This window comes from Amborella trichopoda, chromosome 7, assembly GCF_054954075.1.
Source record: "Amborella trichopoda isolate Santa Cruz 75 chromosome 7, AtrichopodaSantaCruz75HAP2 v2.0, whole genome shotgun sequence".
Lineage (NCBI taxonomy): Eukaryota > Viridiplantae > Streptophyta > Magnoliopsida > Amborellales > Amborellaceae > Amborella > Amborella trichopoda.
In genome coordinates, this window is record NC_142342.1 from 20260763 (window position 1) to 20288753 (window position 27991).

The window sequence follows — 27991 nt, forward strand, 5'->3', positions numbered from 1 at the left end:
TTACTTCAAGAAGAATGTAGATGACATGTGAAACTTTACACATAATCATTCCAGGTGATATGGGTGGGGAAAGGATGCTTCATCATGGCTGATGGATGGAAAGATAATAGACAAAGGTAATTATTTATTCTTTTTAAGTGTATTTTACAAGGGAACTAATTTCTTGGATGCAGTGGATACCTCCAAGATAATAAAAACTAGGAAGGCATTATTTCAAATTGTTTAGGGAGATAGTTGAGGAAGATGTGATCCAATTTAATACAAATAATGCATCTAACTACGCCCTTGGGGTGCAGTTGCTACAAGCACATTATCCCACTACATTTTTGATATCATATGCAGCCTACTGCAAGGATTAAATGATAGGGGAGAGAGTGAAATAGAACATTGTGGAAAGTTTGTAGATAAGGCAAAGGAAATTGCCAGAGTTTATCTACAACCATAGCTTTGTCATCAATCTTATGAGGAAACATACCCAGGGAAAAGGGTTCATGTGGCCCTTCATTACTAGATTTTCTGCTTCATCACTTTATAGAGTATGTTATTGTAAAAGGATGACCTTAGATCCATGGTTACATCTGGTGAGAGGGGGTATTCCATGTGGGATAAGAAGATTAGTGGAAAGGAGATGGTGGTAGTGGCTTTGAGAAGTTAAGTTTGAACCGGTGATGCCAAATGTAATTTGAGTTACAGAGCCCTTAGGATTGTAGATGCATGGTAACTCTAAACTTGTCATAGGTTATATATATATAAGGCAATGGACAAGGCCAAGGAGCTCATTGTGAAATCTTATAAGCACAAAAAGACCCACTGTGAGAAATATGGAAAATATAGATGATAGATAGGACATGTAGCCTATAAATGCACTTGCTTATTTCATAACCCGAAATACTTCTACAACAAGGCCACATTTTCAATTCATTCTGAGGTTTCAATTGTCATGTACATAATGATGGAAAGTTTCACCTAGATATAAATATGCAAGTGAAGATTAGGAAGTAAATTTGCACTTGGGTCCATATCGTTGCAGTTTGCAGTTAGTTTCTTTATTTAGCTTTCCTCATTGATTAAGTGTTTTTAGCTAATCCAATTAAGAGTTTTTTTTTTATCAAAAATATATATATCATACCCTATTCAATTTTCAATTTCAGTGAATTGGTGGTCACGATTTGTGGGGAGGTTCCAAAACTTCAAATTTTTGTTATCTGTTTCTCAACCAAACTCGTAGTGCAAGTAGTTATGACAGAAATTAGAGCATTTTCCAATGCGTTCATATGGACAAGCAAACGATTGGAGCATAAAGAGTAAACGACTTAATCTTCATGCAATACAACCTAACCTTGGTAGAGAGGTAATAGGTTCTTCTTATTTTTGCATTCTTTCCTAATCTATTTATGCTTACAATTTTTTGAATTATAATTCTATATAATTAGGAATGCCATGGGATGTAGGGTCATGGAAAAACCAAAGCGATGGACCATGTGGACTCGAAACAGATAGATATTGTGGATGAATTGGTCGTGGAGAAAGAGAGGAAAGCTCTTGAAGGTCTTGAAGACCAATTAGATAATTGAATGGAATTGGAAGAACCATCACAAGGAGGTAAATTTAATTTTAAATTACTTCACTATTTTTATGTTTTAACTTATAAGTCTTCACCGAATGCGCTTTAAGGATGTAGGTGTAAGTATGTTGCTTACTTAGTAATATGAAAACTTTATTATAGGTAAAATGGATGAAGATGTCATAGAGTTTGGTGCTTTGGATTCAAATGCTTAGGAGGAAGATGAAAATTAAGGAAATGAAGTTGACGACTATTGATATTATTGATTCCATTTGATTTGATATTTTATTTTAAACTGTCTTTGAGTATAATATTTCACTTTAACTTGGGTTTTATAATATTATTAAAAGCTTAGAACCTTTTAACTTTTAAAGGCTATGGGATCATGGGGTATGGACGGTGGAGTTGCAGAAAGTTGTGGTGGTGAAGAGGGTTCCAACTTATTTATGCTTTCATAAGTTTATATTCATGATTATGATCAATGAGCTTCTTGTATAAGGATTTTCTTGTTATGAGCCTCCAATAACTATCTGACTATTTAGTTACATGATTGATGGTTTCTTTTTTCTTGTAACATTATTTTGAATTTTATTTCTAATGTTCCTAATTTTTTATAAATTTTCATTAATTTCCTTTTTTAGTTTGTTTCCTTGTTTATCTACATTTCTTATTAAATTAGACCACCAGTCCGGCCGGCAAACCAATCCAGTCTAACTGGCCTGTCCGGATTGGTGCACTCGTTGGCTTGATCACTAGTCCAATCCTGACAACATTGCCTAAAAACCAACAATAATCCCTAGTAAATCCTTTTAAAACCTTCTTCTTGAACAGCAATAACCATACTTTGAATCCAAACTTCTTGAAATAACATGTGTTAATTCAAGAATTTCCTAGAAGTCTATGAATGTTCATAAATTAGAATCCAACTTTCTAAGTTACAAAGTTATGTATTATAGAATCCAACTTTCTAAGTTACGAAGTGCTGTATTATTTAATCCATTCAATCGTCTTAGTTCCCTACAACATGTTTTCGACATAATTATGCAAACAAGTACTCAACACATAGATATGCTGATGAAACCCCCGACTTTAAGGACTATCAACACTTAGCCATTTGATGCAATATAAAGAAATCATCCAACAAACTAATGCATCACTCTAAATTAGAGACGCACTACCTGAGACCTGCTCATATGGCTCCTAGGCAGAGCTCATAACAAAGTAACAAACATATCCTTCACTAGAAACCACAAGCTATCAAATGTTTTAAACTTCATATTGCACACATGGCTCAATTTGTTTTTGACAACATCTTCTGGCCACTTGAGAGAAAATATACTAATTCCCCTATGAGGAAAAATAACTGGTAAGAAGGATTTTAATGATGGATAGAACCCGGTGCCTCAAACAAATGATGTTGGATTCACTGCTGCCTAAGCAAGAAATAGGAAAACATTGAGGCAAATTCAATTTTTGACCAGCTTAAGGTACTCTTTAGGCATCAATCTATTAAACAATATAATATGAGTATCACCTGCACTTCATCCTTTTGCTCTCATCGTTTGATGTGTCATTAAGTACCAAGTTATTCCTCATTTGCAGTTCTAGTTCAATATGGTAGATCAACACAATAGAATATGATCAGTACCTAACTGGCCCAACATTCAATTCCTAAATGAAGAAAGTTATTTGCTATACCTATGCTATAGTAAGAAAATCAATGGAAGTCCAAATTTACAAACCAACTTCATGAATAAAAGAATGTAAATGTGGATACACCCTTGCATACACAGTTAATGTGAATTAGGGTCAACTGCACTACTTGTAACACCAATTAGGCATAAAAGTGGATTACCTGTAGAAGCCTATTTGCTTCACCGAGCTTGTAACCTTGAACCCAAAACATGTATGCCAACTATACAACACAAATCTCCATCAGGCAAGATAAGAAAAACAAATAATAATTTTCACTAATCTTGTGCATGGTGCTCAATGGAACTCTACACCCAGCACAATAATGTTCTCTTAAAGGAGAGAGAAACAAGAATATAAATACTATTTTTTCAAAGGATAACAGCCACCAGGATAACAAAGATTCCATTAGAAACAAAAGCAACATGATAAAGTTTGATTTGCATCCGCCAAAGAAGCTAAAATTTCCATTTCTTTCTTTGCCTGAAGCACAGCAGTTTATCAAACTCTTCGGCTCAAGATTAAGCACTTTCTGACGGCACCTCCAAAGAGCACTTCTGCCAAGCACATTTGACTGCCAAAAAAGCCAGTCAGGCCATCAATTTTTCATTAGGATCAGACCTCCAATTTTTATATTTCAGAACTTCATAATGGAATGAAACCATAGTTCTTGGGATCAGGAGTGGGATCGGGAGCTGAAGCGACATAGCAAGTGTGGGATCGCGATAGGGTATAAGCTCCCTATTGTTGGGATCGTTGCCCATGATCTTGCAATATAATTTTTTTTTTCAAGGATATGCATTTAAGACTTGTTTCCTAATAAAAGATCAATCTAACATGAGTGTGACTTATATCGAGCGATATTAAGGGATTAGGGTTGGGTTCCTCCCATATAGGAGCAAGATCCACCCAAGGTCTAACTCCAGGACCGTGGGATCGCCGGGATAGCCACCAGGTCTCAGTATGAGCAGAAACTAATAGCGAACAATAAAATCAACACACTTCAAGCCAAGCATGTGAAACAAATAGAAGAAACCTAGGGTTCTTTTTCAAGTCAACTAGGGCTTCAAAAGCCTAAGCTTTTCTCTCTCTTTCTTCAATTTGAAAATCATGTGGAATGACCACTAAAGGCCCCATGCGCCTCTTATTTATATTTTATTTGACATATAATGCCTAAAATATCCTCAGCTAGAACAAAATTGGATAAATAGTCCCAATTTAAACACAATATTTGCAATGACATTTTTACACCTGAAGAAACAAAATATTTCACAAGCACACCAACTCCTTTTCTAAAACCTCCTAAAATCCTAAAATCTAAAACAAAACCCTAGAATCCCTAAACAAAATTTAAGAAAAAGAATAATCTTGTCTTGAATTAGTCTCCCCTGGTTGGAGAAAACATGTCCTTCTTCAACCATCTTCTTTTTTTTTAAAGTGTGATAAGATGAATTCAGAATCAAAATCACCTTCTTCAACCATCTTCTTTGTTGTTCTCTCAAATATTATTTGTGGTAAGAAGAAATGCTCAAGAAATATCTTCATCGTCAAAGTTTTTCCCAACTAATTGGGGTTAGCTATACGAATCCTGGTCTACCATTTTGCTCTATTAAGGGTCATACCCTCTAAAAACATAAAAGGCTGTAACCCGATGCTGGTCATGCCTAAGCACGATCCGAGGAGGGGTGGGCAGGAAACGGTCCTAACCTTTGGCTTATGTACAAAGTGGCCGCTCTCATGACTCGAACCCGTGCTCGTGCTGGCTACCCGAGCCTTTTACCCTCAAGAAACATATCTAGATATATATATTGGTGAGTACAAATTTATCAAGTTCGGCTATCCCTGAACTCCCATTTGAAAATAGTGTAAGAAACTTCAAACTCGATTTTTTTGGCCTTTAGAGGCTTTCTCAGCATCTATTTAAGTCTTCTCTAAATCCAAGGCTGCAATTTGCAGTTTATGAGTCAACCATGCTTTTGCAACACTACGATGATTCCAATGCACTAATTCTCTTGAATGATCCACCTCTTTGATATCCTTGAGATCTTCAACAGCCTCGATTTTATTCTTCACAAACAAGATCTTCTTCAAAAACATCTTCATCTTCATCTTAAACCTTACCATAGATCAGATCTCCTAAGAGAACTTATTGTTTATCTAAGCATGTATTGAAGATTGGTGGTGAATAACAATCTACAACCTGCTGATTTTGAAAATAACTTGTGTAAAAATCAAGAATATTCACTTTTAAATAGAAAACCCTAGAGTGATGTCCCCCATTTCTAGGTCTTCTATCACTTTCCTCATCGCTCGACTCCTCACACAGTATATGATGGTGAAAAGGGCTGTACTCGACATCTTCTTAGTCGGAAAGATCACCGTCTTCCCTATGAATAATGCCCGCTAATTGTCATGCAAGCTGCTAAACTTACCTCCTAAGTTATTCAATTTTTTAATCTTTGGCAAAGGTATCTATGAGAGTTCTCCTTCAACAACACCTTCTTGTTGCCATAGGTTTACTGAAAACACAAATCTTACGTAGAAAATTGACAAACCATAGGCTGAAATCAGCAAGTTCTAGGCAGAAATTAGCAAAACCTCTGCTGAAATCAGTAAATTCTTGGCCGAAATCAGTAAAAAGTAGCCTAAGGCTCACTAATCAACCTGCAACCAACATAGCATTACCCATCGTCATGTTGTGTGAGATACTACATGAGCCACCCTCACAGACCATAGCTTATCAACAGTTCATCAACAATTCATCAAACATTTCATTATTTTTTTATCATATTTCACTAAAGTAGAACTTCATCAGGAAAGTAGCTCTTTTTTTGCTCTCTGTCCTGAAAGTTTCAAGCAAGAGACCTTTCAGAAGGGGTTCCCTTTCGAAACAATGATCACTTTGTCGTGGTTTGAGATATTTTTAAGCTCTCAGCACGATACATAATCATTTTCAAAATTCAGGATGTATCATATTCCATGAAATGGTAGTATAAATATTCAAAAATATAGAGAAAAGATAAAGGAAACCTACAACATATAGATAATAAAGGGGGAACATTTAAACTTGTTCAATCATTTGATTAACTATGACAGTAGCAGTGTGGCAGTAATCCAATCCTAAAAAAGCTATCACTATAACATGTGCATAGCTATTTCTGTTCTTGTAGAAAACACATTCATATAACATTTCAACGCATGCATGCACAACCACAAGTAGTTCAGCAGAGTTCAGCGTGACCATCTGAAGAGTTGCTTTCCATCTCAAGTGAAAACTGAACCACCCACCGTTACAGCAGGAGCTCTTCCAAGCCCCGCTGTGCAATGCACATATGTGACACCCCCATTGCTGTTCATGGCCTTATACAACTTGTTCACAACTTCTGGAAGCCTCATTCGCAAGTCAAACGCATCAAAGTCCCTGCTCAACCCAAAACCAAGATACATATAGATGTGAGATAGAAAGACAAGCAAGACAGATTGCTCTTTTTTGAGATTCACTTTCTGGTGGTTTGAGATCTAATCAAGGTTTTGGGATTGTACAATAATCACCCCTACAAATGCAGGAATCCATCACATGACATGGGAAAAAGGAACAAGTCTTCAAAATCACAAAGAAACATAAAGGAAACCAGGACCACATAACCAACAAGAGAGAGGAAGTTCAGATATTTCTAAACCAATTCTTCTTTTCGAATCATATCAACCATGGAAAAAGTTGAAATTGAATAGAAAACACTCTTATATGTGGTGACTTATCATAAAAAGTATATTCTGATACTTGATGTCACACATTGATCAGGCAAGTCCATAATCTCCAGCACTTCAAATGACATAGCTCAACCCTAAGGATTTGTAGAAGGCTCTAGTATCATATTAAGTTGTAGAAAACAATGACAATAAACCTCAGTACAGGAAATTGAGGCTACGACTAGAATACACACATGCAAAGTTATATATATAACAACATATATAAAAAATGTGTACTTGCAGGATTGCATACTATGTTCATGTATCGTACCAAATGTATGATACATTTCATCACCATCATCGATACTCAAGAACAAATGGTGGATATGGAAGGTATCTGTGTCCGTGAGAGAGAAAGAGAGTCATCATCATCATCATCCAAGCCTTATCCCAATTATTTAGGGCCGGCCACATAAATTTTGTTCCTCCATTCTTCTCTATCAAGGGTCGTACCCTCGGTAAGACCAAAAGTCGCTAATATGTATATATATATATATATATCATCCTAACCTTTTCTCAACTATTTTGGAGTCGGCTACACAAATCCCGATTCGTCATTGTGCTCTATCAAGGGCCATACCCTTAGTGAAGTTATAAATCTCTATATCTTTTCTCACTATTTCCAACCATGTCCTTTGAGCCTACCTGATGCAAATAAAATTAGGGTTATTTTAATTTTTTATTTTATTATTCTTTTGTTTATTTTTCTTAAGAATAGGAGGTGCGCAGGGACAATTAGGTGGGTATGAGATTTTTTGTACGTGAGTTTGATAGGGATAATTTACCCTATGGTTAGATTGGTAGATAAGGCTAACGTGAGATTAAAGAGACTTATCTTTTGGAGAGAAGGAGATCTTCAAGAAATATGGTATGTGGGAAAAAGGAGAGATTTAAGGATATCTTCAAAATTTATGGTAAGTGGGAAGAATGAAAGCTTTAAGGAGATCTAGATATTGAAGGATTGAGATATACGTGCAAGGTAGAGAGAGAAAGAGAGTAACTTTTTTTTATGGGTTTTTTTAGTTAGTTTTTTTTTTTTTTTTTTTTTTTTTTTTCATAGTCTATTTAGAAGGAGATATCCTTTCTTTATAAAGGCAGTGACTGAGAATTGAATAAAATTTGGTCTTGTGAAGATATCGTTTTTGGGAGTGGATTCCCTTGCAGACCTTGAGAGAGGGTATATTCTTTCAACTTTTTCTTTTTTTATTTGTATTGTTCACGTGTTATTTTTCTCCCCGCATCACTACTCCTTGCCCTTTTTGAGTCTTCCATTTGAACCAACGTGCACCTCTTGACAAGTATCATACTGGGTCTGCACTACACATGGCTAGCCCACCTAAGTCTACTTTCTCTCATCTTATAGCCTATTGGAACCATACCTAAGTTCTCTCGAATATATTTTGAATTCTATCCCTTCTTATATTGCCACTCATCAATCTCAACATTCTCATCTTAGCTACACTCATCCTATGAGTATATTGTTTATTGACCGCCCAATATTCTGCCCCATAAGCAAAACTGGTCTCACAGTTATCCTATAGAACTTCTCATTTAGCTTTATTGCTATGTAGTAATTACATAAAACTCCAATTATACATCCCCACTTTGCTCATCTAGCTTTAATTCCATATGAGACATCTTCCTCAATCTCTCCATTTTCCTCAATTATCAGCCAAGATATCGAAAGTGCGCTCAACATTGCCATGTTTTATAACATCGTTAAACTTAAGCCATTTACCATTCATTTGGTATTTTCTATGTTCTCAACACCTTGTTGTTCAACTTGGTCAGCCAATCAATTCTTATATTGCCACTCATCAAATCTCAACATTCTCATCTTAGGTACACTCATCCTATGAGTATGTTGTTTCTTGACCGCCCAACATTCTACCCCATAAGCAAAGCTGGTCTCATAGTTGTCCTATAGAACTTCTCTTTTAGCTTTGTTGCTATGTAGCGATCACATAAAACTCCAATTGTACATCCCCACTTTGTCCATCCAACTTTAATTCTATATACGACATCTTCCTCTTTCCTCGATTATCAGCCAAGATATCGAAAGTGCACTCAAGATTGCCATGTTTTATAACATCGTTAAACTTAAGCCATTTACCATTCGTTTCGTATTTTCTTTGTTCTCAACACCTTATTGTACAACTTGGTCAGCCAATCAATGTCGATCTTGTCCATGCACTTTCAAACCTCTATCAAGATATCATCTAGTCCTAAAGCTTTGCCTGTCTTCATTGTCTTCAAAGCTTCTATCACTTCTGATATCCCAATCCTCAAATGTACCTATGACCTCCACACTCACTTATGCCAACAGTTCTTTCTACCGTTGTGTTCCCATTGTAATTGTCATTTAATGATTGTTAAAAATAAATTCTCCACCTTTCTTTGACCTCTTCATCTTTCGCCAAGACCCTTTGATCTCCATTCTTAAATTATTTAATACAGTCTAGATCCCTACACTTTTTCTCTCTCCACATTCTCAATTCACATTGTAGATTATCATATGCCTTAGATTTAGCCTTACTTACTATTTGATTAGCATTTTCTTAACATTTTTATATTCTTCTAAGTTTTCTTCATTTTTATTACATTGTCAAGGTTTATAACATGATCGTTTTTCACTAAGGGCCTTCTAAACCTCATCATTCCACACCAAAGTTTCTTCATCCAAATTTTTTTCCCTCTAGTTTCTCCTAAAACTTGTTTGCATTTTCTTAATATAGTTAGCCATTTCATTCCACATAATGTTGACCTCATGTTCAGAGTTCTATTTTTTATTAACTAATTTATCCCTAAATAAGTCTATTTTCTCATTTTTAAAACTTCACCACCTAATTCTTTGACACCTATTAATTTCACTCCTTCTCTTCCATCTCTTTATGCAGGCGTCCATAATCACGAGCCTATGCTGCGAATCAAATTCTCTCGTAGGAAAACCTTACAGCGTTTACATGATCTACCTTCTTAACTATGAAGAAGTCTCTTGGTAAAACACGTCGCTTATGGGACCGCCCTAGCATAAGCAAATAATATAGATAACGTGTGTCTATGTATCTGTGTGTATATATATATATATAGATATATCATCAGAGCCTTTTTTCAACTATTTAGAGTAGACTACACAAATCCTGGTCCACCATTTTGCTCTATCAAGGGTCATACCGACAATGAGGTAGAGAGAGAAAGTATTACTACAAAATATAAATTAAAAAGAAAAATGTGCAAGTATGAAAACCATAAATATGAACAAGGAGTAAAAGGTCTAGACTCTCGGTTAATGCTAAATAAAATAGGATAAACCCTAGTGTCCTTGACAGACAAAACCACCAAGGTTGATAACGCCTCCACAATTTGCTTCTTCCAAGTAGATCTTTAATGTCAAATAGAGCTATGACTTGTATTGGAGTATTCTTCATGTTGTATGTAATGACTTTTATTGGAGCATTCTTCATGTTGTCTGTAAGAGTTCAGTGTTCATCTTATATGTATAGGTAAATTCATCATGTTGGTATTGGTACTAAAGATGCTGGTAAAGAGATATGTGCAAAAGGGCATTCTAACATTTGGGTTGTGTAGTTTAGTGTGTGCATATATCCTCATACCAGACTTACCCAAAAAAATATAGCCTCATACCAGAGTTTTTTAGGTTTTAACCTATCTGTTCGTACTTGAAATGGACCAAAGCAAATTAAAACAGGACAGCAGGTTTCAATCTCAAACACATCAAAATTAGACCTTATATATAAGTTTTTGAGTCACAGTATGTCAGCCTGAGCCAATCTCAGTTGTACTTTGTGTTGTGTACTTACAAACATTACTAAAATTTCACATCAGACAGAAGATAAAAACTCAAATTGCAATTTGTACAGTAAGGAGTGATGTATGCATGAAACGGGAGAAGTGATCCAACTTTAATACTTCCCAAGAAAAAAGAAAAAGACTTGGACACTTAAACACTTCAAATTACAATTTTTAAGGAAATTTATTCACCTAGTGTTTTGGCAAGACAGAAAGGTTTCTTCCTTGCTTTTCTTATACATTAAGTATAAGAAACCGTGGAAGGCCATAATGTGTGACTTTAATGATTAAAAAAGAAACATTATGGAAAAGCTTCATCACATATTGTTGCATATTACGAAAGGACAAGAAAATCTTTGCCAGGCAACCACATGACTCTAGGAGCTACTTGCTAATGTTTAGGAGCCCAAGACACCACTCTTCCATCCTTTTCCACATTACTCACCTGTTTAAAAGCATAACATGTTTTGCCTTGAAATTTAATGAAGCACTAGTAGCATTAGGAATCATTTGGAATTGGTCTTGGGAACTGCAGGAACTTTGAAATTAATCAAAATTCATAGTTAACTTTGGATATTGGAGCAGAACCATAATTTTCCAAAAATAGAGCTAGATTGTTTGTTGATATGGTAAATTGGGATAAGCAATTTGCCTCTAGGTGACGAATATAAAGAATTCATATGTCTCTATGTATAATTTCATATGTGTGAGCATGCATATGTAGAACAAAATGCAACCTGTAACCAAATATTGTGAAGCGCCATAACCTTCAGCCAAACATTCAGCAACCTCATCTTCTATTTTTAGTGAGTTGTGAACAGGATATTTTCGGAAAGCTACTTCTTGCCTCAACTGAATTCAAGGAGAGATAGCATCACCTTGTCAAAGGCAATAACCTAGGGGACCGAAGAGATCACCTTACATAACTATGACCATAATCACACTTCAAAGTTTCTACGGCTCTTAGTCTCCAGGATGTAACTTCTAATACACTTATAAAGGTGAACTCCAATGGCACACACAAAAACAAAAGCTCTTTTTCTATTAACTAGGACAAAAAGAAAAAATCCGACTTATTTAAACTTTAAAGAATATATTGGCTGAAAGAATACATAGGCTGACATAAACTACTATTTATGTCCAACTATGATCCCAATTGATGAAAGTAAATTCCGCATTCCAAAATTTGAAAAGAGCCATAAGCATAAGTTAATAACTAGTAGGATAAAACATTAAACAACACCAATTATTCAAACATTCTGAAATTCTAGAGAAGACATAAGAAAACACTAGGCAAGACATCCTGACATCATCCCTACTGGCAAATTTATGACACAGAAACCCTGCAAACTAACCAAAAAAAAGAAAAAGAAAAAATAATCTAAAAATTAAGCTGAAAAGTGAAAGCTAGATATACAAGCCAAAAAATGTTCACCTTATCTCAGCACGATAGTGATGAATATCATCATATTGTTTTGCATATTCTTGGATCGCTTTGATGTCAAGTCCGAAGTATCTAAAAAAGCTCTGTTAAGGAGCACTTCATAAGATATTGTCATCTCATCTTCCAGCTCAACACAATACAGCTGACAAATGTTCTTTAACACAGTAAGAGGTAAAATAGAAGACCAAACATTGTTCAAACGAAAGGGAGCTCTTCAAGAGAATAGGATACTCAAGGTCAGAATCTTGTTGCAAGCAAAATATGGTTTTCACACCAATCTCCCGAAGCTTATCAACGTCCCCAGGGGTCTAACATGAAGAGCTTAGAATAAGAAACTGAAACATAATCTCAGTGACATCTATTCAAATGCAAGAAAAATCAATGTGCAGACCTGTAGGCAAGATCCAACAATTATATCTGGGAGAATGAAGTTGTAGTTCATTCCTAGCTCATGCCGATATGTCAACACTTCCAACAACAAAAGGCAACTTAGAGAGATCCAACTTTGACACAGATAAGCAGTCCAAGAAATACCAAACAAAGACCAAGAAAGTTACCTAAAGAGTAGTTAGAGATAGAAATTCAAAAGTAATAATGAAATCCTAGACAAGGAATTTTATATAAAAATTACCAGCACCCATCGCTTGGGTCATATTTGAACTATATATCTCAGACTTCTCCGACTTTTCCATAGATTCAATGGAAACAGTTGTTTGAGCAGTGTTTTCAGAATACCCCTGGCCCTGGCAATAGGACCTAGCTCATTAATTTCTATTACCAACATGATCACAGGTTAAGAATGAAACCTTGATGAATTGTGTAGTATAAACATGGGGACAAACAGGCTAATGTAAAGATAAGAATCAGTAACTATCAATAACATAGATATTTTTGTCTAGGAAATTAAGGTGTTGTTGCAACATGCATAGATTATCCTCCATCCAAACTCTCATGCATGAAATTCACATCTCTAGCCGAGCTTAACAAATACCAACATAACTGCAAGATAATAGACGACATATGATTTCAGGCGATTTATTTAAAGGTCATGTTATTAATATTTACACGAGAGAATGGCCAGACTTGTCTTTTGATAGGAGATTACAACGCAAGCGTGAGAGTTTGACCAAACAGGTATTTTCAGATCGCCGCTGAGACCACCTTAATCAGGACAGTTGGGCATGACAAGCAGGACTCGATCTAAATGATCAGACAGCCACATGTTGCATAACACTTCTTCTAGTAACACGTAACGTGTTCTTAATTGGAGATTGTTATGGTTTGCATTCCTGAAATTAACAACTATTTTCTCCAAAGTAACAACTGCCACATACATGTTGACAAAGAGCCGATGTCATTATGACTGGACCAGTGGTAAGACCAGAGGAGGTACTGATAGTATCCATTTAGACAGGAGAAAAAAAAAACTAAAATAAAATACCATAAATTACTGAAAATTGAAAAAAATGATAAAAATAAGAAAAAAAAGCCTCAAATTTGTAAAAACGGAAAAAAATAAAAAAACTATTAGGAACAGCAAGAAAAAATTATCTACAATAACTTCAACATCAATACAAATAAAATGAAAATACCAAAATCCTATCTACAGAAATATTTCCACAGTTTTATCATTTTCAATACATGTATTCAAACAGCCAAAATCAAGTTTTCATATTTAAAATAAATATAAAAAGCCAAAAATACACAAAATCCAAAGTATGGAACAATTCTCCGTATTTCAATTTAATTGGTAAAGAACCAAAAATAAAGTAAAAGAGTAAAAAAAAAAAACTCAAACAACCTGATGATTATATACAAAAAAGTGCACATAAGCCACTAAAAGCAAACAATTACAGCATTAAACCATTAAATTGAATACAAGGACCAACTTACTGCATTTATTTTGGAAAAAAATTATTTTCTGCAAAAATCCTAAATATCAGAAACTTTTTTATTTTAATATAAAACAAACAAATCAAAAAGAGGCTGTTTAGACTTGCTTAGGGCTTGAAACAGGGCAGATTGATGGATGGAGTCCCCTCCAAAAGTTGCTGGATCTTTCCCAAGGATTTGGGTATTTGTGTGTGGGTGTGTGTGTGAAGAGAGAAGAGAACTGCTAGAGTAGCTCTCTCTCTCCAAAAGAGAAATTTTAAACTCCAAACTCTCCCAAATATTAAAAGGAATGAAACACCCTGAAACAAAACCAAAAAAAAAAAGACAAAAGTCGGCCCAAAAATGAAAAAACAAATGATGTCATTTTTCAGTCATTTTGGACCCATATCAGGACCAGCTGATTGGATCTGGAATGGTTAAGCCAACTGGTACAAGTATCGTCTTGAAATAGTTCACCTATTTGGCATTGGTTCAATAGCCCTACCAGTTTGGGAGGGATCCCCGGTTTGACCAGTAGGACCACAAGTTACAGTTTTTCTATCTGAACCGGCCAGTAGGGTTCTATCTTAACAGCCATGCATAAAACGGGTCTAACCTAAAACAATTCCATAAGGCTGTAGACCAGTTTTCAAAACTCAATTTCAACTCAAAAAAATTCAATGAGTTAACTAGGCCATTCACTTTGTTTAATAATTGAGAAAAAAACCAAGGGATTTGCCCAATTTTCAGTATATATAATATTTTTGTTGTTTTAATCACATATGCGAGGAGTGGGAGAAGTGTGGTTCGTTGTCTTGACAAACCACACTGGGTCCCACCCAAAATAATATTGCTTTTTCCTTTTCAGTTTTTCTAAGTGGAAAACTCAAACAAACTTGTGAAAAACTCAGCAATTTTTTCCAAGTTTATAGTTACACTCAGCAAGTTGATTCGATTTTTACAATTTCCAAGTTGGCCACTAAGTTCAAGTTTTTAAACCCAATCTAAACTATTTTTTTAGTGCATCAAATGAAACCAGTGTAAAGTCACAGGTAGACAGATTCTCATCCAAATCTTGCATGTGGATGCACACACGTTTTTCACAATTTTTTCCAAGTTTATTGTTACACTCAGAAAGTTAATTTGATTTTTACAAATTCCAAGTTGGCCACCAAGTTCAAGTTTTTAAACCCACTCTAGACTATTTTTTTTACTGCATCAACTGAAACCAGATCAAAGTCACAGGTAGACAGATCCTTATCCAAATCTTGCATGTAGATGCACACATGGAAACAATAATAGCAATAAAAACAGAATACATCTGGTTATATTGTTCTTTACAAATGACAATCATTAACGAGAACTCCATGTTACTTCACTGTTTTATGCATGAGTTATTACGTCTTAGCATTTGTAGCAGATTATTTATGTCCTTTGTACTGAAGTGTACCATTCATAAGGGATCATTCTCTCATTCACATAATAATCAATAGTTTTTCTGACACATATGAAAATTGGACCTTTGTGAAAATAGTTATAAAAGTTTCGAAGAGGGGAGCCAACTTTCAAACTTCTAAAGAAGGGAGAGCATCTGGCTCTGCTCGGTGCAATCTCCATCTTCTTCCAATCATTTTGTTCAAGTAGAATTTTGTTTCCAGCTCTGTTGGTTATTGCACAAGAATTAGAAGTTTTGCTCCCCTGCTATGAATGGATGAGGGTTTTAGATAACATTATACTATCAGAAACAACCAGAATTGTGCACAAATTATTGCTTCCAATTACACCCCAGTAACCCATACAAGGAACGGCTTGACAGTGGGATTGCCTTGGCTTAAGCAGTTTAAATGGGCTGGGGACTAATTAATCTCAAATACTTTTTAGGAAAGCAATATGAAAATATGCAACTGAGATTAAGATAAGCAAGCTGTGGACTGACGGAGATTCAGATATGCAGCAGAATCCTACGAGAAAAGTTCAAGCCTGCTTGGCATCTAATGAAAACATTATTAAAATTTAGACTTAATTAAACAAGTTCAAATGGAGTGCTTATCATATCTATTACGAGGCCAACTAAGTTTCTAGCTGCCTTGGGTCAGGGGGCCCAACGAATACATTTCCACAAAATGAAATTCAAAAATTATGAATGATGCAAATGAAAATACGTAATGTTTATATAATATGGAATTGGATAAAGGCCCTAAGAAGAAAAGAAGCGCTAAGTATGCAACTTATGTTCCTCTTGGCTATCTAATAGTTGTCAACCCTGACACATTTTAACTTCATTATTTGAAGACCACATTACTTAAAGGGCAAATAAGGAACAGAAACCATGACAGACACCCCGATAGATTCTAACTTTGTAGTCTATTCACTATTTAAAATTGATCTGAATAACAGGTGGTAAAGAAAAAAAGAAACCTGATTCAAAGTAAAAACCTTGAAAACTTAATGAAGGCACAAGCTTGAATCAGCTTGAAGATTTTCATTTTGAAAATAGAGGGTGACGGAAAACAGAAATTTAACAAAAGGAAGATGGAATTCAACGTAAAGAAAATGACACTTAAAATAAACACATTACAAGATACCAAACGAACCAAGACAGAGAAACGTAACATATGCAGAATGGGAAACTAAAAAAGAATCAACTTCCAAAGGGCAATTCAATAAAACTGTGACTTAGCACATTTACCTTTACGGATGCCCCCACGCGAGACACTCTTGTCCTAAGAGCAACCTGCATTCATAATCGGATAAGAAAAATGAATTACACCCAAAATACTAACTGGATTGCTCCGAACAAAGGTAAGTAAAAGGAATGAATGTTGAAGAAGGAGTACCATATCAGTGCCTGAAAATATTCTGCCATTGCCATTCAATACTTGCAGTGACCATCCATAAGATCTGACTCCAACAAAAACAGATAGCAATTTAAAAGAAGTGGAGAGAGAGAGAGAGAGCAATTTAAAAGGATGGAGAGAGAGAACAACAATTCAAATAAAGAGTAAGCTATAGAAGAGATGGAAAAGATAGCAGGAAGGTGTAAATGATTGTCATATACCTGGGAACAAAATTGAGGCAGTGCATCTTTGTCTGCTTGCCACTGCTGCAATGGAAAGCATAAGAATTGAAGTCAACGGGCGGGACTGAGATCGCTTATGCAGAGAAATGGATATTCCCTAGTGTACCAGTGTATTAAAATATCGTTGATATTTTAGAGGCTCTGTGGAAAACGCGTGGAACTGGAGTAATAATGTAGTTGTGAGAGAGAAGCGCATGAGACCTATCGGAAAGATCTCCAAACGCGATAAGGACCGGCAAAATGTGACCCACGGCCAGGGTCAACGTCGCGCCCGGCCTCTTTATTTTTTATTTGGGGACATGTTCGGGCGTAATGGTACTCAATAAATTTTAGATATTTATATATCTTATTTTATACTAGAATATTTTAAAAAATATAAAAAAGACTCTAGGAAGAGACTTTCTAAACAATCTATTTCGATAAAGTTTGTTGTAGCAACTTTTACCTTAAATTTAACTTTCTTGCCAAATACCCACGAGTCAAAAAATCATATTTTTTATAAAAATACTTCCCATTTTATTCCAGACCACATGCCTAATGTATTGGACCACCTCCATTTTATGTCAGACCTCATGGTTTCCAGAAGCCCATAGTGCGTACTGCCCCTATGTTGTGCCAGACCACATGGTTTCCAGAAGCAAAGTACCTGACCACCTGCATTTTGTGTCAAACCACATGCCCATAGTGCCGAACTACCCCAATTTTGTATCGGACCACATAGGGGTCGTTTACCTAGAAATATATTGTTCATGAAATATATTATTGGCGTAATCCATTACTGCGTAATACATTACCGCAAATGGATTGTCACTGTTTGGGTAATATTTAGATGCAACTTGGGAAATGCATTGTTACTGTTTGGCTATGTTGCGAAGAAATATGGAAAATACATTACTAACATTTTTTTTTTTTTCTTTTTTGGCTTTATACCCAAAACATGGTTGAGCATACACTCCCTATTAGTATGTAGCTTAAACTTTATAATTGCATCAGGCATAAGAATTAGCAACACCTTTTGTATGCCTTTGTGTCTTGACTTGGAATCACATGTTTTCAAGATGTTAACACTTTGGAATAACATACTTTTATTATGATAAGCCATCATATTTTTTATGTTTTCTTTTCTTTATTATGACAAGCCATCATATTTTTTATGTTTTCTTTTCTTGTGCTAAAGCCTTTCGATCATCACTCTCTAGAAAACTTCTATGGGCAAATTCAAAAGAAAAAAGAATTTTGGAGAAATTTGGAAGGTTTATGACTAAATGAGATGTATTTGAGGAGAAATTATGTTGGGCCATTGGAGAGAATTGAAGAAGTAAATTAATTTAAAAAAGTTCTGAAAAAAGTTAATAAAAATAAAATAAAATAAAATAAAACAATTCAAACACACTGATTTGACGATTCTATGTGAATGAACTCAAGTATTTCAAATTTATCAGCAAGCAAAAAAGAAAAAATAACAGACTGATCTTAGCAAAGAACACAAATCCGTTTATTTGTTTGGAACAATAGCTACAATTGTGATTGCAGAACCCAAAAAATAAATATTTGATATCTGAAAATAACAATAGCTATGGAGCTACCCGGTTTTAGCTGCTAGTTGAAGAACATGGTGTTGCTGTGTGATTTTTTAGGTTTAAATATATGCGTGATTCGGTTTGTAAATGGAACTATTAGTTGCAGACGATGGGGCTATCGTGTTTTAGGTGCTAGCTGAATAATTATTTTTATTTTTTTTGTGATTTATTAGGAGGTAAATCACATTATTTTTGGGCAGTGAAAGTCACCGAGATATGCGTCCCAAGATTTCCCTCGATTACCTATCAAGCGCGTAATAGATTTTTCACCATTCACTGCGCATAATAGATTTCCTGATTTTTTGGGAAATCTTAGGTAATCTTTTTCCATTTTCTTTCCATTAAAGTGTACCCAAACAATGGAAATGTCATATTTCCTTGTAATCTATTTTCACGTAATAGATTTCCTGGTTCCCCAACATCCCCATAGTTTCTAGAAGCAAAGTGTCAGACTGCCCCCATTTTGTGCGAAACCACATGCCCCACCCCCATTTTGTGTTGGCGCACATGTTTCCCAAGGGAATTTTGGTATTCATTTTACCTTTTTTATGACTTGGGGGTATTTGTTAAAAAACTTAAAATTGGGGTAAATTCTAAAAGAAACTTGGTTGGGGTAAGTTCTCTAGAAGGTATGATTTTAGGGGTTTTTTTCTAATTTATCCTTTTTTTTTTTAGTAAGGTCATTTTTATAATTAGGAGGGGTGTGACATCATCCACATGGGTGTGACATCACCCACATAGATACCACTAGTATCCTCCATATGGGTGATGTCACACCCCATATGGATAATTTCACACCCGTATGACCAAAAATACCCTTTTTCTAAAAATGCACCATGTACATAATAAGACAATGTAAGTGTCAAAATTTTATTGAGTACAATTATAAAATGCTCTATAGTGTGAGTAACATAAACCTTTTATTTTTAATAATTATTTTGCCCAACCTAGTTTGATTAGGCCCCACGGAGCTCAAGCCTCTTTAGACCGATCTACTTGGGCATGGGCCAACCCTATGAGGATAAGGGACGGACTAGGGGCAAGGTTGGTCAGACCCGTTGCTAGCACATTGTAATTGATTGGGGTCTGCTATATGAATCATATACCTTTATTCTCTATCAATGGTCATACATTTAGTAAGACCAAAAGTCTCCATATCTTTTTTCACTACTTCTATCCATATAAAATTCAAGAATTGTACATTAAGTGTCATGAATTTTTTCCACGAAGCAAATCGTTTTTATTTTTGGGTAATATTTGACTGTAACTCATAAAATTGAGTCCACCTTCAAACAAAAATAATATCATGAAGCAAACCCTTGTAGTTTCAAAGATATGGCCATTTTATTGAATGAAGCAAATCATTGTGGTTTAAAAGATATAGTCATTTTATTGAATGAAACAAGCCCTTGTGGTTTCAAATGTATGTTGATTTTATTGAATGGTGCACAAATGTTGGTTTCTGCAACGAAAATTGTTTATGTGACTTGAATGTCAAAATTTTACTTCTATCCTTAACAAAATGATTTTTGGGCCACAATTGAGTTTTCAAGTTGCCATTTTAAGTCTAGTTTCTAACAAAAGTTACTTGAGAGAGAAAACTTAATGGAAAATCAAAAAGAAATTCTTAGAGAGGTGTCATCTTGAATTCGACAGTTTGATGTGTTTCATTAAGATGTGAATATCTATATTTGTCAATATTACTTAACATAGTGATACGATGCCTGTTTAGAAAGGTATATTTTTCTATTTTGTGTCTACTTCCAAACAAAAAGGGTTTGGAAAGGAAACTCTATATGGGTAGAGAGAAAATGCAAGTTTACAAGATAATGTTCTTCTTAGAATTCTGCAGTGTGATATATTTTGTGACATGAATGTCACTTATTTATTTCTCTGAAGAAAAATATTATTTAGGATTCACACAATGAAGTTATATTTTGGTTTTTAGTCTAGTTTTAACTTAAAATATTTCAGGAAGAAATTTTTTGAGGATTCGAAGAAATAATTGTTTTATTAAGAGGTGCACAACTTGATTTTCTGTTAAGAAAATTGTATTGTGATGTATATGTTGCTAATTGATAAACTCACTAAATGATGTGATTTGGGGATGGCATTGAGTATTGACTTTGTAATTTTGAGTTTATTTTCATGTTCAAAAGTTTTAGGGATAAACTCTTCTTGTGTTGAAAGATATCATAATTTTATTATGGGATGCTCATATTCTATTATGCAGTAAAGCAAAAGATGTGACGTGTTAAGGAACATCTTTGTACTCATTATAATGGAAGCATTTTTCAGGCTCAGTCAAAGTTTTATAGTGTGCCATGAGTATGGTTTATAACACAAAAACTTCAAAGAGAGGTAATACCATGCTGGGGAGATGTGATACTTTATGTGAAGGGTGATAAATATTGGAACTGCATAATATAAAAGAAAACGCAACATGTAAAAGTATCTTGTTTTCTCTTCATAGTAAAAAAGACTTAAAGCACGCATCTTGCCATGACCTGAAGTGAGAGAATTTTCGGAGAGAAGATGTGCTTGGAAATGTGCAAATTCATAAGAAAACATCTAATTCTGTGGAAGGCCATAGCTCAAGATTCCAATGACGGATCATCGCAAAAATGGATCTGTTGCGACCGTGTGTCGAAGAGCTACAGTTTGGCACAAGTTTTATACATAATTGGAAGCCGGATGATGCAAATTTTGAGGTTGAAGAAAGGCACGTTTTTCTACTTGCCAAAAACCCATTTTCTAGCAACCTCACGAAATTGGAAAAAGCTTAAATCCAGACCAAAACGGACGAAAATTACTGTAAAATGATTGTGACAGTGTCCTCTACAATTTGTGACAAAAATGAAGACTTGGAACATCACATATCAAGCTACATTGATGGTTAAAGATTTGCAAAGTTTATGAACTTGGCCGAATTTTGGGTTCTTCCTGAAAAATATGTTTCAAGGCAATCAAAAGGTATCAAAACGTTCACAAGAATGCAAGCATCGATTTTATGATGATTGATCACCTGAATTACTATCATAAGTGTCAAGAAAAGCTCTTGAAGACCAACCATGGCAAGAGGCCCCTCATGGATTGATGGTTTTATCATTTGCAGAAAAGTGCTTAAGGGCTGTTTGGTCATTTGGTCCAATTTTGGGATGATTATTTTTATTCGTTAATTCTATAATTTTTGACAATTTGGAGTACTTTTGAGCATTCCACCCCTATTTAGTGGTTTCTTTATATAAGGAAACCCATGTCACTTGTGAAAAAAGAGAGGTGAAAAGAGGAAAAGTTGGAAGGTTGGTCTTTGAATTCTAATAATATTTGAGCATTTGGAGTGCCTTGCTTAACTACTGTGATTTTGCTTGTGAGTTCGAGACCAACGAGAGAGGAGAGAGAGACATTTTCCTAGAGAGAGAAATACCCCTAGACCAACATACACTGCACCGCCATTCCACCTTAACCCGTCCCATACACCACACTACATCTAAACCCAAACCTTCTCTTTCACATGCCTCAAGTGGACTCATGGAGGTGCACCTAGGAACACACATAACATAAGTCCATTCTCTCTACTCTCCTCCTTTCCCTCTCACCTTCCCTCCTCTCTCATTCTTTGTCGCCTGCGTACATTGACCTGTGCTGAGGGCAGACCTTACTCCCTCTCTGCTTCTACTTGTGCTCTAACACACACTTGTCCACCTGCGCTTTAACGCGCACTCATCCACCCCCGCTTTAATGCGCACTCATCCACTCGTGCTTTAATGCGCACATGTCCACCCATGCTTTAACACGCACTCGTGTACCTACGCTTTAATACGCACTCGTCCACCTGCGCTTTAACGCACACTCATCCACCTGCACTTTAACGCGCACTCGTCCACATGCGCTCTAACGTGCACTCATCGTCCCTCACTCACATCACACTCAGCTACCCGCGTTCAGGCATTTTCACACTCACTCCCAAACATTTGACTCACCAACATCCATTTCTTCACCCGCGCCTAGCCGTCCATATTTACCCCCTTTATTTCATTGATCACCTTTCTCATCACTTGAAACACTTGATCCTAAGATTGTGTTTTAGAAATTTATTTCTAGGGTTACTGCTCTAACTACCTTCTCACACAGTAAATTGTGGTTGTAAGAGATATTGTTTTTCTGGAACCCATTTACTCAACTTGTAGTCATCCTGAGTTAATATTTTTTAGAATTTTAATCCTCTTGCTGTCTCAACCACCCCGTTATATAGTGTTCAAGTTGTGAGAGGACATTCCCCTCTCCCATTCCCAAACCATATCAGAGCCACTCACTTACAGAACCCATCAAAGAGGAGCATTTCAGTAGAATTCACATAGTAGTTTATAAGAAAGAACTGAAATGAAGTATTAATGTTTGAAAGGGATCCGCGTCGAAACCACGCTGATAGACAGTCGGAGGGCTTTCGTGAAGTGATCTAAGAGAGCGTTTTTGCTAGGGCTTTTCCCACGACCCCAACCGTGGAAGTAGATGCTTTAATCCATCTTTTCGTTGTTCTTTAAAATCCTCTCACAAAGTTGGACGTGCCTAGCCGCACACGTGACATCGTGAGAGAAGCAAAAGCGTACCACTCATGAGGCCACACGGATGTCCGAGAGGGGGCGCCAGGCGCAATGAGCACCTCGAGCATGCCCATGACCCAGGCACCCCGACCAGCCTTCTGTCCTTAGACTCCGCAATTGCAGAATCCTACGAGAGAAGAAAAATATTGGTAAAAGAGAGAAGAACAAGAGTGGAAGGTAAACAAAGGCAAGGAAACCGACCCTCTCATACCTCCATCTTTCTGAGTCAGCTCGAAGGACCACCACCTGAGATTGAGGACACTCTATATCCCGAAGGGCAGCCCCTGAAGGTTTCAATTGAACAGGGGAAGGAGCGTCAGGAGAAGGGACATCCTATGAAGTAGTCACCACCGAAGGGATCAAGTGCGACAAATCAATTCTCTCTAGCTCCAATTGAGCGCAAACCTAGAAAACTTCACGAGGTTGGGATTGCAAACAATCAAAGCTAACTTGAAGAGTCTGGAGGGTCACTCCTCCTTGGGACACCTCGTCTCTCATCTGCCTCATATATGAAATGTCATGAACAAAATGCTGGAACCAAGGAGAGCAGAAGACAAATGACCAGATAGACTGGTAACACTCTTGACAATACGCCTCAAGCAGCTTAAAAGGCACCTTCTCAGGGGCAACCTCCTGGAGGTCATGATGGTCTCCCCATTGTGCAATGAAATGATCCAAACTCGTTCGATACCTCCGACCATCAAGGATCTTAGGAAAAGTGAAGATGGGGGTCTGCGGTAAGCCCTATTGGGGATGACCAAAATTCCTCAAAAATTGACCAGGATAGTAGGCTTCTACTAAAAACAGGATGGTCCAAGTCAATAGACATTCCTTAGAATCGTAGGACATAGCTAAAAATACCAAACACCAAGCCCCATGATTTTTCTCATCACTGCCAACCCCCAAGGGATCAGAGACATGTCCTATTAGGCCAAAATCCGGGCAGGATCATAACGAGGGAAGATCCCTTTGGGGCATGTGTCATCAAACGACCAAAATACCCCTTGACTGTTTGAAGCCATTCAGAATGTCGTCATAGACATTTCAAATGTCGCCCAACAATATGACTTACCATTTCACATTCAACCCCTAAGGGATCAGAGATAAATCCAATCAGCCAAAGAAATGGGCATGCCGGAAGTAATGGAAGACTCCCTTAAGGACCCTCGTCGTCAAATGAAGAAAATGCCTGAAGATGTTTCGAATGCTGCCAAAGGAATTCCCAATGTCGCCCAAAATTTATGACCCACAATTTTGCAATAACCCCCAACAGATCCAAAAGAATATCATACCGACCCAAATGGAGTAAGCCAGACCTGATGAATGATTCCCTCAGGGGCACATGTCAGCAAAAGACCATAATGCCCCTCTGTCGTTTGGAGACGATCATAACTCATTAGCGACCTTGGCAAAATCTCCACCTCTTTCACTTTCCAAATTGACCTGAATCAGGCTGAAGAAGGATATCAAAACCCCCAAATAATCAATTGATTGACGAAAGCCAATGTCCCCTAAATACTTCCCAACGGATATTGGCAATACCCTCTAGGGGCAGTCATATTCGATATTCATCCATGGATGCAAGATGTTACTGCTTAACTCGTCCATGGATTCCTGAGGTTAAACCACTTACCTCGCCCATTACCTCATGATGTTAAACTGTTTGGATGGCTCCTCGATCGCATGAGTTTAAAAGGCAAACCAAGTTTATTTTAAACTTTTCAAAAATATCTCTCTTTTAAAACCCAAAAATTCAGCACTAGTGACAACACTGTCTGGAATTTCATAAAAATTTTCACTTTATGTACGTCATTTCAATACCTTGAATCTTTTTGGTTCAAATTGTAACCCAGTGTTAGCATTTGTTCAAAAACCTTTCTCCCTGATTTCAAAACTTTCTTGCTCTGAAAAATGATTTTCAAAAATAAAGGAGTCGGAACAGCCCCGATAATGATGATCACATTACACTCATAGTCACTCGATCTAATGGGAAATAACTACGACAAGTAGAAACTGCTTACCACCCCTTTTCCCCCCTTCAAAGCTAGAAAACAAAAAGAAAAAATCTCAATTCCTAAGCCATCACCAGCCTTAGACAACCTAGGAACACACCTTTGATTTGAGGCCATCTGTGATCTATTCAGACGAGATATCTCTGCCCTTCTCAACTACTACATTCCATACAAGACGATTTTGACTTGAAATCCTTGGGAAAATGGTACACCAGCCTACAATCTACAAATGGAGCTACAACCTTCGGGACCCAAGCGATGATTCTGGGAGCGACCAACCTACGACGCCCCAAACGATGAGCTAAGCTAACCACCGGACCCTAGGCAAGACCACCAGATATGACAGGCCCCTCTCTCATGAGGCCACGACTCTATAGATGTAGAGTCCAGATTCTCTCCTCCACCCAACTCGTTTACTATAATGGTCTAATTCTTTGTTGCTTTATATCTTACCTCTCAAGTGAGACACAAGCGACAAAGAGGGGCAATTGTAGACACCCCGATCTCAATTGGAGAAGTTATGGAAAGGTTGAAATGTCCCAAGCAGATGACTCAGATATTTTAAACTATTCACCCCACTAGAACCTTTTCTCCATAAACCTAACCTCCAACAAACCCTTATTGCTCCAATGAGACCAAAGGCAACAAGAGGAGAAATAAGGCAAGACAAACTCAGAACGACCTGACCATGAAGCATTTTAAAAGGAAGGCTTTGATGTTACCGCAATGAGCACCAAAGCCCTACCAAAAGGCTGATGGCAAGATACCGAAGGCACCTCAGTTGCAAAAGAAGAGACCAAGGTGGGCATACACTTGGTGCCATTTCCACCAACACCCAGACCTAGGCCTCCAGCATGTTGGTGGCAGTGGCAATGCCACCAGCACCATTTCAACCAGCGCTAAGTCCCAAGACCTGCACGAGGCAGGAAACAGCCTGGCCAATGTGACTGAAGTGATGGGCTGACATGTTAACTCATACGCGTTGACATGGCAGGCCCATACTGACATGTCAGACGTTAATATGAATCAAGGTTATCGAATTCTCATTCGTTGATGATCAGACTAAGGTACAACCAAGACGGTGTGCTGGTATATAGCGGCAGTCCAAATGCCGCCATCGCCAATCATAATAGCTTCAACTTGTAATTGGTTCATTTGAACCGGATCAAAGTCACCAGAGCATGACATGTGTCCCTAATAGTATTTGAAGGCAGAGGGAATGCCACTGACGCCATTGCGAATAGCGTCAGATTCTGACAGGTCGTACCAAAGCTGCATTAATGAGCAATTAATGTTCACTGACCGTTATTATTATAACATCAATGACATGGTGCCATTCTAACTGGCGTCAACACATATCCAAGTGTTGCCAGAGTTTTGATGACCCAAAAATTGCACAAAACCATCCTACAAGCTGTCATGGGTCTATTTTGTCTATAAATAGCCCTTCTTTGCCTCCAGCATAAGATCTAAGTTATCTTAATCTTGAGCCTAGGTTATGTACAAAAATCTCTTGATCTTAATCATATACTTGAGGTTGAGAGAAAAGCCCCAAGGTGAGCCTACTTGAGCAAATTTCCTTTTCACCCAAACCCTTGAATCCAAAACTACAACTACAAACTCCTTCAACTTACACTTCAAACTGACGGCGGTTCGGATAATCAGACTTTTCGGGCCCTCTTTTTCCTATTTCTATTTGCCCTGTTAAGAACTGAGAAAGCTCGAGATTGACTGTGCGTGCAACCATACGATCTGAATTGGCGCCGACTCTAGGCGATAGACCTGGGAGCCCATCCTAAAGCATCATTTTCTTTTGCTTTTCTTATTGTTTCTTGCATTTATTACTGTTTATTCACATTTATGATTTTTACCCTATTTTTCTTTATTTATGAGCCCTTCATCTCTCTGGGCTTTTCATTTAATATAGTATTTATTGTCTTTGTTTAGTTATAGTTAGTTCCTTTTCTTTCTCTCACTCCTTCAAATCTCTTATTTATAGTTCTTGTTGATTAGCATTTAATCTTATTTTCATCTTTTATTTTGTTTGGTATCTATTCACCTTTTCTCTTTTGTTTATCTCATGGTGTAGGTTTATCATTCTCTTTCTCCTCTTATCTCCTTCATTATATGATAATTTTTCCTTTTCCTTGTTGTGTTTATTATTTTTTATTTGTAACATTTATTTCTCTTTCGTATTTTCTTTATGTAGTAATATAGATCTTCCCCTCTCATCCTTATCTCCATTTCTCTTCATTAAATAGTTTATTTCCTCTTCAGAGTAATCTTCATTTCTTGATGTTTGTGGTGTTTATTCTTTTTTTCCCATTTTCTTCTATTACGATACAGATCCCCGTTTTCTCCGATCTTCTTTAGTGTAGATTTGCTTTCTATATCTCTTATGAGCATCTATTCTCTTGGTTTTGCTACATTAATGATTTCTGATAGTTTTCTCTACTTGATAGTATGGACACTCTCTCTTCTCACCCCAATCTTTCATCTCTTTTAGTGTGTGGTTGTTTTCTTTCTTCTTGTTATATTTACTTCTTCTAATTCATTACATGTTTCTCTTTTCTTTTTTTATTCA

At 36.6% G+C, this 27991-nt stretch overlaps 1 protein-coding gene across 2 annotated transcripts in view; it reads right to left on the reverse strand.

Moving 5' to 3' along the window:
- The window catches only part of SEX4 (dual specificity protein phosphatase (DsPTP1) family protein), a 52797-nt gene extending 35275 nt beyond the window's left edge, over nt 1-17522 (reverse strand). Inside the window, exons 1-9 of one of the 2 annotated variants that reach the window (XM_006851231.4) lie at nt 17191-17522; nt 16970-17033; nt 16822-16866; nt 12892-13003; nt 12652-12728; nt 12492-12568; nt 12252-12332; nt 6545-6677; nt 3420-3479 (exon numbers count right to left, since the gene is read on the reverse strand). In XM_006851231.4, coding sequence (XP_006851294.1) covers nt 3420-3479; nt 6545-6677; nt 12252-12332; nt 12492-12568; nt 12652-12728; nt 12892-13003; nt 16822-16866; nt 16970-17033; nt 17191-17216 — 675 coding nt within the window. In that variant the 5' untranslated portion in view covers nt 17217-17522. The remainder of the gene's footprint in view (nt 1-3419; nt 3480-6544; nt 6678-12251; nt 12333-12491; nt 12569-12651; nt 12729-12891; nt 13004-16821; nt 16867-16969; nt 17034-17190) is intronic. The other variant, XM_020671560.2, reaches the window with a different exon arrangement.
- Between the last annotated feature and the right edge of the window lie 10469 nt (nt 17523-27991).